We start from the raw sequence: 10,350 nt of genomic DNA, 5'->3' as shown, positions 1-10,350 counted from the left end.
GACCTCTTGAAACCACCGCGAACATTGCCCATTTTACAGTATAAACCGGCACGTGCATGGTAGCTTAACTTAAAACCACCACGAGCACTAAATTTTCTTCCTACCGCGAAATTAAATCCCTGCTATTATTTCCCATTTGCAGTATACACAGGAAACGTGGCCGCATATATTGCTAAACATCTATAACAGAAACCGTTCCTATTGAAATTGCCTTAAACTACACGTACTATTGCGATTCTTGTTAATCGCCCCTGCGTAGTCTATTTGATGCCTTTGTCAGAGTCAATTACAGTCTTAGGCCTGTTACAGTCTATTCCCGAGGCTATTATCGAGGTGAAAATCGCATAGTATCTCCACAGGCTCCTCGAGGATAGCTATTTAAGTTGCAAGTACAGATGTGAAGAATTGTATTCTGGTACTCAGTAAAATAGAATTGTTATACTTTATGGAAAAGTTGTCACAGTTCGTCAGTCTAGCCTATACCAAATGCCTGATCTTTGCGTTTTTCTGTTTTAGTAGCGGTAATTAGCTAGCCCTGTGGAGTCTGGGAGATAGGCTAAATGTGATGTATCTACCTCCGAAGTACAGCCAGTAGGTGTCCATCTGAGTATTGAGGCTGTATAGTGCATTGTAAACGTGCTCAAAGCACCTTCTCGATCACGGGACCCCCGAAAATTTTACATCCCTTCCGAAAAACGAATGCAGCTCCAACCAGGATATTTCCCTGGATTCGAACCGGGGTCTGAGCTACTTGATCTACAGGGACAGTCAAAGAGTGTTGGGGGGGGGGGGGCGCCCGGTCAACATCCTGTAGAGTGTAATAGTCATTCATTAGACAATGTTTATTGTCGTCCTAGTTTGTGTTTTATATGTTTTCTGTTATCGCTGTGTGTTTGCCGTACTCACACAGCCTTGATGTACATGTAGCTTGTCAGCAACACAATCTCTCGCTGTCAGGGGCCTTCTATGGGCTGAACAGTGGAGGGCTGCTAGACGTTTGATTTATTCAGGGTAAATCCTTGTTTGTGTTTTACATGTTTTCTGTTAATGTTATCGCCGTATTTGCCGTACTCACACAGGATCACAGCCTTGATGTAGCCTGTATTACACAATCTCTCGTTGTCAGGGGCTTATTGGGTCTTCTAGGCTGCTACTAGACGTTAGGCTGCTATACGTTTGATTTATTCCGGGTAAGTCTTGATGGTGACAGATTGTACCATGTTACAACACCAGTGTTGACTCAGTCGTCTGCATTCCGTCAGCTTTACATAATGCAGAGTACAAGGTCCACTTGTGCGTGGTACGACTTATAAACACATTGGTTGTAAGTGTATGTTTATGGCTGATATACATTGGTTCACTATCACTAGCATGTGAGATAACTTGCAGTTATTTTTGTCCGACGTTAAATCTAGTGCTGAAATACTACGTTGATTTTTTTCCCCAAAAGAAGACAGGTTTTACCATGTATTTTATCGTCCTCTATTCCCTGATACATTCACGAAACAGAGTTTAAAATGGTTGGCCCAAATGCGATACAAGTAGCCAAGGACGTTTCAAAGACGTGTATTGATCAAAGAATCGCCTACTATTTCTCATTTGGTGCAGTTCATACTATTTCTGCTAGATGGCGCGAACACACACTTCCAATTTATAACAAACGACCAACAAGGTGAAAATGCTAACAGGTTTATTACATGGCCTTTATCTTTTCACAAAATGCACAAAATGTGAATTTTTCAGCTTTTTATTACATCTAGGTACTGTAATCAATCATATCATAAACATTTAGGTTGGCTCAGCCAATTTGAGATTCACTGAATTATCAAAGTGATAGGTCAAAATGTTCAAGTTGAATTTCATATCTACATTCATGAAAAGTATACAGTTTATTACAAATGACCTATCTTATATGCATTTTATTATCTACCATACTTCACAGCTTATGCGTCCATAGCTCTGATTGGTCCTCAGTTATACGCATTGTGATTGGTCTACAGGCTCTATACCGTAGAATAAGTTTTTCCACATCTAACCTTCGCAGTTGTTGGTTCCTTTTCACTACTCAATTTTTAACAAAAATAGAAATACTGCAATTCATAAATTCTATGTATAAAACATTCTTGCACTTCATCTATAACATGTGATGCTATACTAAACCAAAGCAAGCTCATGTCTTGTTTGCTATGTTAAGTCTTCTTATTTTGCTATGTTTTCTATTGCACATAAGCCTTTTTAATCATTAATCATAAATTCATTTACTGCCAAAAAAACATATAAAACACTTTTAGAGCTAGTACCCCTGGAAGAAATTGACTTGTTTATGCATGATACAGTATTCAGACGCATAAGTCGAATTTGCTTGTATGTTACACATTATCATAAACTGGCTAAAATTGGAATACAGACTTATCATGATAAGATTTAAGTATAACATCCTTGGTATAACATTGCGTTGCATTGTTTTAGGGTATGGGTAGTGGTAGGGTTTTAGTCCAGCTTGTTCGTTAAGGACTAGTCTGTTTAAATTGTTCTATCTCGCTCACATAGTCGGTTGGTGGTTCAAGTCAGGGAGTCCATGTAGTGAATCTGGCTATGTGGGGGGCTGGCGTGTTCCACGTGTTCAGCTTGGGGGAGGTTCATCATGGAGATGTTCCTTTCTCCTTTCTGAGAAGAAAACAACAAAGCTTTACCTTTCTGTGCTAAATACATAAATGGATACTCAGAATGTATCATAAGTATAGTGCATAATCTGACAATCATAATAACACTAACAGTGTTGAGGGGGGTAGATATTTTTTCCTTAGCTTTAGGAAGTGAAATCTTATCGCCTGCATGTCATAGTATATTCGTAAAGGCTTGTAAGTGAGAAGAGAGCAAAAGACTTTCATTGCTTGAAAATATACATCCAGCATCTGATGTTCTTTTAAAGCCACTTTGGTCAGGAAAGGATACAAGACTGCCTCCGTTTTTTCAATAGTTATTAAGTTTAGTATTGCCTCTTCCCAATATTAGTGTAATTTTTCTCTTTCCAAAAACCTAAAACAAGTCTGAAGGGAAGCCGTTCACCTGCGCTTGTCCCTGACGTAGTTGCAACACTGTCTTCGCCAGGACGAAAACTAGCAGCACATTCGCCACCACGGCTGTCAGCAGAATCACGACAAACATTGCTATATTCACGTAGTACATTAACATTCCTGCAGTGCGAAAACTGGAAAGTGTAATCTTGATGAAGATGACATTGTCCCGCACGCTGGCGAGTTGATCGACTAGAGATAGATCTCCGTTGGCCACTTTGATTAGAGTGACGGCGTCAGAAAGCCCACTAGCTGTTATGCCAAGGTTGACGAGCTGCAAAACCATGGCGACAACAGCGACTATAAGAAAGGCCACGGCGACAGTCTGTAGAGATCAAAAAAGCAAAACAGATTTAGATGCTGGGTAGAATGTGTTCAAAAGTAGCATTCTATAAAGAGAAAAACTGATAGATGTCGATCCTGCAAATGATCTACAGAGTTTGGTAACCAATTATTGAAATACCGAAATGTCTAATGATATTTGAACTATGTAGAGACAAGTCAGTGTCGGTACCTTGGACGGATATTTGTTGTTCACGATTGCAAGAACCCCAGTTGCAATCACCTGAAGAAAAAAAAGTGTAAAGTTTTGAGCGTGAGTGCATACTTGTATCCATGACTATATCTTTGTCATAGTGAAGCTTTTTTTGTTCCTTGATATTTTGTACAATTTTTTCCTTATACGTATTTTCCATTCTATGCCTCCTTCCGTTTATCAATTAATTCTTGAAATCTTTCCCTTTGCTATACTTTGTCTTTCCTTGCCCAGTCCCTTCTTTTCTTTTTTCAAAATCATTTCTTTCTCCCTAGATTAAAAGAACAAACAAACAAACAAACAAACAAACAGATGAATACAAACAAAAACGCCTACTAGTATCTACTTACACAGAGTCCACTCCAGAGTGGACCCCCGGCCATAGCCTGCCAGGTCGTACAGAAGAACAGGCCGATGATCCCGACCATGATACTGGTGACTCCCACTCCGATCAGCCAATAGGCGAGCGTCGCGCTCAGGAAGACCGCTTCGTCTTCCGTCGGGTCTTCGGACTTTTCCGGATACTGCGACTGTGCAGTAGGATACGCCTTCGGTTTTTGCCGATACTCCTAGAAATGACATAATCGAATCAGTGAAAACTCAATGTACGAGGGACTTAGGCATAATCATATACTATCGGAAGAAAAATGAATAATTTGGATGCGACCCATAGCCTCTACCAGGCTCCAGAGGCGGCTGGAAAGAGTAGAAACTGGCCAAATACACAGAAAAACATGAAAGAGGAGTTAGTCTGCAATAGGGGTACAGTTTGCCGCCCGTGGATGGCATATTGGACCTTCTCTCCGTAGCCAACTCCCTTGGCACACTATTCACTCTATTAGGCCAATTTCTACTATTTTTCCAGCCATCCCGCGGGGCCTGGAAGAGGCTATGCGACCCAAACATGAAACAAATTCTTTAACGTTAGATGTAATTTAACTGACCTCGGCAAAAGACGACTGGCCCTCGGGAGGACCTCGGTCCTCATCAGAGACGGGCTCCAAAGACTTCGGCGCTCGGAGCCCTGGTCTTGGGGTGGGCGGGTTGTACGGAAAACCGGACCCATGGTTGGCACTGAAAGATCGTTCCAGCGATTCCTTCGGTGCATACGAAAACCCTCGGGGTGGGTTTGGCTTCTTCGCCGGAATTTCGTAGCCGTCGTTCTGGCTACTTCGGGAGTTTTCGTCGTCCGACTGGTAGGAGTCGTCGCGGGGGCGATACCGAGAAGAGGCATCGGAAATGTATCCGTTCTCTCGCTCGGGGTAAGGTCCACTTTTTGCTACAGGACGGTGGGGGCCTTCTGGCACGCGAGGTGGGTTTGTGTTTTGGTACGGGGGTTCTCCTCTACTGGAGGGACCTTGCGGGTAGTCGGGACGGTACTCTGGGGTAACGCCGCCTTGCGGGTATGGGTGGTTGTGCATGGACTGCCCACGGCGCTCGCCAGGTGGCATGTCGGGTCCACGGCGGTCACCAGGTGGCACCATACGACCTCCGCTAGGTGGCGCTTCATTCCTACCGTACGGGCCGTCGGTGGGAAATCGTGGCCCCCACGAGACGTCGTCCCTGTCGTACGGGGACCTTCCGCGTGGGGGCTCTGCCGGTCTGCGGTGGTCGCTTCTGTCCGGTTCGAAGTCTGAAGGGCCTCGAGGGTCGTATGGCGTGTTCTTCCGCATGTAGCGTTGGTCTTGTGGTGTGAACCGCCGGTTTGGTGGAACTTGTTCGTTGGGAGTAAAGCGGCGCTGTTCAGGGTTGTTGTCGCGTGTAGGCAAGGCGTCGTCTCTAGGCGGGTAGCGGCCTTGGTCCCTTTGGTCCCAGCGATCTTCTGGGTTGTACGTGCGCGGTGGCCCGGTCGGCCTACGGTTTCGGTGGTCTTTAGGCCGGAATCCCTGGTAAGGGTCACGTGGCCCCTGTGCTCGTTCCCGGGGAGGATAGCCACGGTCGTTGGGGCTGTACCTGTGATCACGTGGGTCGCCTGGTCGGTACCGGTCGTCGTCAGGTCGGCCCATTTCACGGCGGTCGTTCGAATTCGGTCGGGCTCGTCCGTCGTGTGGTCGGCCCATTTCGGGACGGTCGTTCGGTAGGTCTCGTCCGACGTCGTGTGGTCGGCCAATTTCTTGACGATCGTTCGGTCGATTTCGTCCTACATCGGGTCGGCCGAGTTCATGGGGATCGTCGTTCCGTTGTCCGGTCTCGGGTCGGCCCGACTCGCGAGGGTCTCCTCTAGCTCTCCTACCGTGTTGGACCGGACGTCTCTGTCCGATGTCTGCCGGGCGTCCGTCCGACTCATAGCCGTCGTCATGTCTTCCTCCCGGAGGGGACCCCTGGCCCCACCCCCGTCCCCCCTCACCCCCTCTCGGCCTTCCCCTTTCCCTCCTTCGCGGGTCGTCCCGATCGGCTGGTCTATCCCCTACGCCGTGCCGACTTCGGCTCTCTTCGTAATCGCTCGGAATCGGACTGCACGGCTCCGACTGGTTCAGTCCGCCGCGAAGCCGTCCGAATCCGCTAGGCGTCTCCCCTGCAAAGGGCCCGGCTATGGGCGTGCCATTCCTGGGAGGAAGAGCGGGTCCCCCCGGTGATTTAGCGAACAGTCCCCAATTGTCACCACCACCACCACCCCTTTCGGGGGAGGACCGCCACAGTCGTCCCTTCTGCGCGTTGGCGATGCGCTGGGACTCGTGATCGGAGTCGTCGTCCGAGTAGTCTGACGGCGGAATGAACGGTCCACTCATGGCCGATGGTTAACCCCTTGAACTTTGACCTCTCAGCAAGGTAGCAACCTGTGATCGACAAACAGTCAATGATTGTTAATCAGTGTCAAAACAGCTTGTTTTGTTTGGTCAATTGTTAGATTTTATTTGTTTACTAATTTCATTTTGCTGTCTGCCCGAACGTAGTTGAGAGCCCATTGAAGAGAGTGTTAAAATATTGCACGTTTTTTAGTACCTATCATCGGAGAGACGTCGCTGTCCGAAGCTGGGTACTTATTTCCACCCGAGTGATAAGGAAAGTTGTTTTTATGTGCCTTTCCAAGGGCACAACGACGGTGGAATGTCAGGGGATTCGAACCTAGGACCTCTTGGTTCGGGGCCAAGCACCATAAGCTCCTAGTCGTTACGCAAACACAACGCCACTATGGTTACACCCATCGAATGTCTGTAACCTATTTCCGAAAATAGCCTCTACAAAAGGGAAAATACAATATCTGCCATAAGTAAATATCAAGTCTATATTCTAACATAACTTTGGTATGATTTTCAGAAAAATTGACAGGTATTCAAAAAACCAAATGCTATCAACACTGTTATGGTGAAACTTTACAATGTATACTCATTCGTTTAATCAACCTAACAGTAGAAAGGGAAGAACGTTTGTAAACAAACGCGAAACTGGTGACAAGGATACAAGTCTACAAGTATCAAAGCTTCGTTTCAAACAGGTGGCATTTTTTAACGTAGTCAGGCAAGGATTGCCGTCGGCAATCTCCGCCAGCTGCAGCCGTCGGTAATCTCCGCCAGCTGAGGCCGTCGGTAATCTCCGTTGACCAAGAAATACGATTTACTGTAAATTCATTTAAGTTCGCGCGGAGACCTCTTCTTCGCAAATATCAAACCACCGCAAAAAGGCTTGTTCTGTCCTCTGTCCCCCTTAGCCCTTAATCTCCATGCAGATCTACACGGTGCTATAAATCGTATATGCTAACCAGAGAAGCTCCAGTCAGCCAGATAAGCACTACGGTGCGGACTGGAGCATATCTGGCTGACTGGAGCTTCTCTGGCTAGCATATACCATTTTTGGCACCGTGTAGATCTGCTTGTTACTTAGCCCTATAGATACCACGCCGAGAATTTAAAATCATTGCGAACTGCACTCCACTTTCTCCCTGCCGCGTAATAGCAGCACTGCGAACTTAAATGCATTTACAGTATATGGAAAGGTCAAAGTTTATCGTTCTGGGACTTCTGAGAAGGCTGAAGTCTGGAGGCTTTGCCGGGCTACTGAGTTACGATGTTTGTCCACCAGACCAGAGGTGCGCTACTAGTGTTTGTTCTACAGTTACAAGGGGAGGGGGGTAAACAAAAGATCTAACCGCTGAAACAATAACCGTACGTCCCGGTCGAAAACTTAAGGCCGGCAAAGGAGCTTGCAACTCCTTGTAAGTGACATGGCTTTACGTAATAAGAGCAATTAAAAACCTGGACTACTTTCTTTTCGTGTTGTTGACTTCGACGTCCGGAACTTAAATCTGGGTCAAGAAGTTGGGGTAGAAAAATGACTTATTTTGTTTTAATGATTGAGGCCAACGTGTTCTAAGCGAGAAGTGAATATACTTATTTCAAAGTTGTTTATAATATTCCACTTTTTAGAGGCGAAAAAGGAATGCAAATTGTTGAATTTCTGATGACATCGTTTGGCACATTCCGAAACGGCGCGCCGTTCGGATGATATTCGGGTTTCTTCGCCGCTAAAAATTGAATCCAAGGCAAACGGTTTACGTCATGATATTTCAAACGATTTTGCCATTTAAAAAAGATAAGGACCAGATAGGCGAAATCTAAGATAAATCGCAGTCTTAAGCATCCAGTTCCTGTCAATCTAGAAAAAACACAACCTCACAAGTTCAGACAATATCTTATTAAATTAGTCAAACCCTTCACTAGTTAAAGATAATTACGTTTGTATAATTTAGATAAGCAGCTTTTATACCTATTTTGTACATTGTTCTTTTATGTATGTTATTTGCATTTAGCCTTCGGGCATGAATTTGCAATAAACTTATTATTAAAAACTAGATGTATGTTCTGTCTTATCGTCAACACAAAAATCCCAAGGCTGAAGCAGTTTGTTCAGGGCGAAACTTTCGCGCCATACTTTGACGCTAAAGACCCGTATCCTAGCAACCGGCTGTCAGACGATGAATGGACGATAGTCTCCTAGATATGTATACTATGGGGCCACATGTACGCAAGGGGGATTCGACTTCACTGTACTGACAGAAAATGTTGTCTTTTCCTTACCCTGTTACTGTGCTAATGTAACAAAATCGGACGATTACGACATAAAGTTATTCTGTAGCAATATGTGAACTTAATTTGTATAAACAATGCAATTAGAAGTGAAACAAGCATATTGATATGTATATGTTATTTTCAACTCTTCAATGAAGACAATATCATAATGCAAGATTCATTTGCCACTAGCTATAGATTCTTTTCCTGCCTCCTACAATATAACATAAAGTGTAAAATAGTTAGTGTTTCGGGAGTTTGAGAATTTTAAAGTTTTATGTCTGCCAGTTGACGGCAAATATTAACCATTATGGTGTAGTCATACAAAACTTGAATTAGTATTACTCTCCATACGTACGCGTCGTGTATCTTTTAGATCTGTAGGTAATATATGACTTAATTTGTGATCTTTTTTTATCAAACATACATGTACACGTTGTTCAGGTATTTAAAGTACGTGTTTGAATTTCTCTGTGAAAGTATGTCTACGCCTCAAGTCTGTGTTTTCATTAATTTTCATTGATCAAAATCCCTCTTCCCCATCTATTCTTCATATAGATCTACCAACAAAAACATTTCAATCAATGTTTAAATACACACAATACGACTAATATCAGCTCTATCGATTAAGTGGCAAGCTGTTGACTACGATACTTTCTACTAACACAACTAAAAATAGACCTTTCATCAAAACGTTTCACTGTGTTTTGTAGGTTTGTAGTATACAAACCTTGATGCAAGTGGTAGGAATCTAAAACATATTGATGCGTAGCAGTGGTCAGAAAAGATACAAACAGTACTACAATTTTAAGACAAACTGTATGTGGCACTGTGTCAACTCAGTAAACTACGTGTGTTTGGCTTCCCACTAGCCATAGCTAAGTAAATACGCGCCATTTGCAAAACTTCGGGGCGATAAAACAAACGCTCACGGCAACTTTACTATACAGTTATGGAACAAGTACACGTTAAACGAGTGGCTCGAATGCTTTCGTGAAATCTACGTTGTGCGGCACGGGTGTTAGTTACTATTTTAGAGTACTATTTGTAGGTAATATTATCCAGCCTACCTGTTGAGTTGCGACTGTAGACTTGCGCCTCGTCCTCCTTTTAGGTCGTCTATCGTTTCCTCCTTTCTGGTCCTCATGGGGTTTTCCAACAACCCTTAAACTACATTATATCTATAATACATACTGCTACATTCATTAGGATAAACTCTGTTACGCTTCTCAAATTTATCTACGATTTTTATAAAAAAAATGATGAAGCAGAACCATCGTTAGAGGTTATGTAAAGATCGTATTTTGGTCACCCCCATGTTGGGCCTCAGTCTCTGACGTCACGGGACACAGTTCAAGTGTGGCCTTGCTGTGTTTCTCACTCGCGGATGGCAAAGTATTTACCAAAGGTCAGTACAGTCCAGCCCTCTGAAGTAAGCGCCTGCATACCTTTACGAAGACGTGTGAAAAAGCAGCAGTCAGTGCTTAAACATTTAAAAAGGAGCACGCAAGTATGCAATTCGAGGGAGGGGTTTTAAGATTTCATTATAAAATATTCAAATGCAGTGAACATTTTCCAACTGACTGCACGTGTCATGTTTATCAGTCAATATAATCGAGCATTTGTTTAAATATTCGCGAACAGTTCAACGTCCAATGAGCAAAACCTACAAAAACAAAATTTTATTGAACGTTCTCACGAGAAAAGCTACATGTAGGTACATGTATTGCAA

The 10,350-nt window shown here is 43.9% G+C and overlaps 1 protein-coding gene across 1 annotated transcript; it reads right to left on the bottom strand.

The window, feature by feature from the left end:
- Positions 1-1,673: 1,673 nt before the first annotated feature.
- Positions 1,674-9,773, bottom strand: LOC136424395 (serine/arginine repetitive matrix protein 1-like). Its single transcript, XM_066412981.1, has 6 exons — positions 9,689-9,773; positions 4,557-6,389; positions 3,963-4,181; positions 3,592-3,642; positions 3,070-3,402; positions 1,674-2,667 (listed from the first exon to the last, which is right to left on the bottom strand). Exons 2-6 carry the CDS (start codon positions 6,339-6,341, stop codon positions 2,563-2,565), a joined length of 2,493 nt encoding a protein of 830 aa, XP_066269078.1. The 5' UTR covers positions 6,342-6,389; positions 9,689-9,773; the 3' UTR covers positions 1,674-2,562.
- Between the last annotated feature and the right edge of the window lie 577 nt (positions 9,774-10,350).

This window comes from Branchiostoma lanceolatum, chromosome 18, assembly GCF_035083965.1.
Source record: "Branchiostoma lanceolatum isolate klBraLanc5 chromosome 18, klBraLanc5.hap2, whole genome shotgun sequence".
Classification (NCBI taxonomy): Eukaryota; Metazoa; Chordata; class Leptocardii; order Amphioxiformes; family Branchiostomatidae; genus Branchiostoma; species Branchiostoma lanceolatum.
The sequence above is the reverse complement of the archived record's forward strand: the minus strand, read 5'-3'. Positions and strand labels throughout refer to the sequence as shown.

What these genes read in the sequence shown, in the direction of transcription:
- LOC136424395 (XM_066412981.1), bottom strand. Translation starts at nt 6,341, where the DNA reads ATGAGTGGACCGTTCATTCCGCCGTCAGACTACTCGGACGACGACTCC. An exon ending in ACAACAAATATCCGTCCAAG is followed by an intron (nt 3,403 to 3,591) that starts GTACCGACACTG and finishes TGATCTCTACAG; the next exon opens with ACTGTCGCCGTGGCCTTTCT. An exon ending in TACGTCAGGGACAAGCGCAG is followed by an intron (nt 2,668 to 3,069) that starts GTGAACGGCTTC and finishes TTTTCTTCTCAG; the next exon opens with AAAGGAGAAAGGAACATCTC.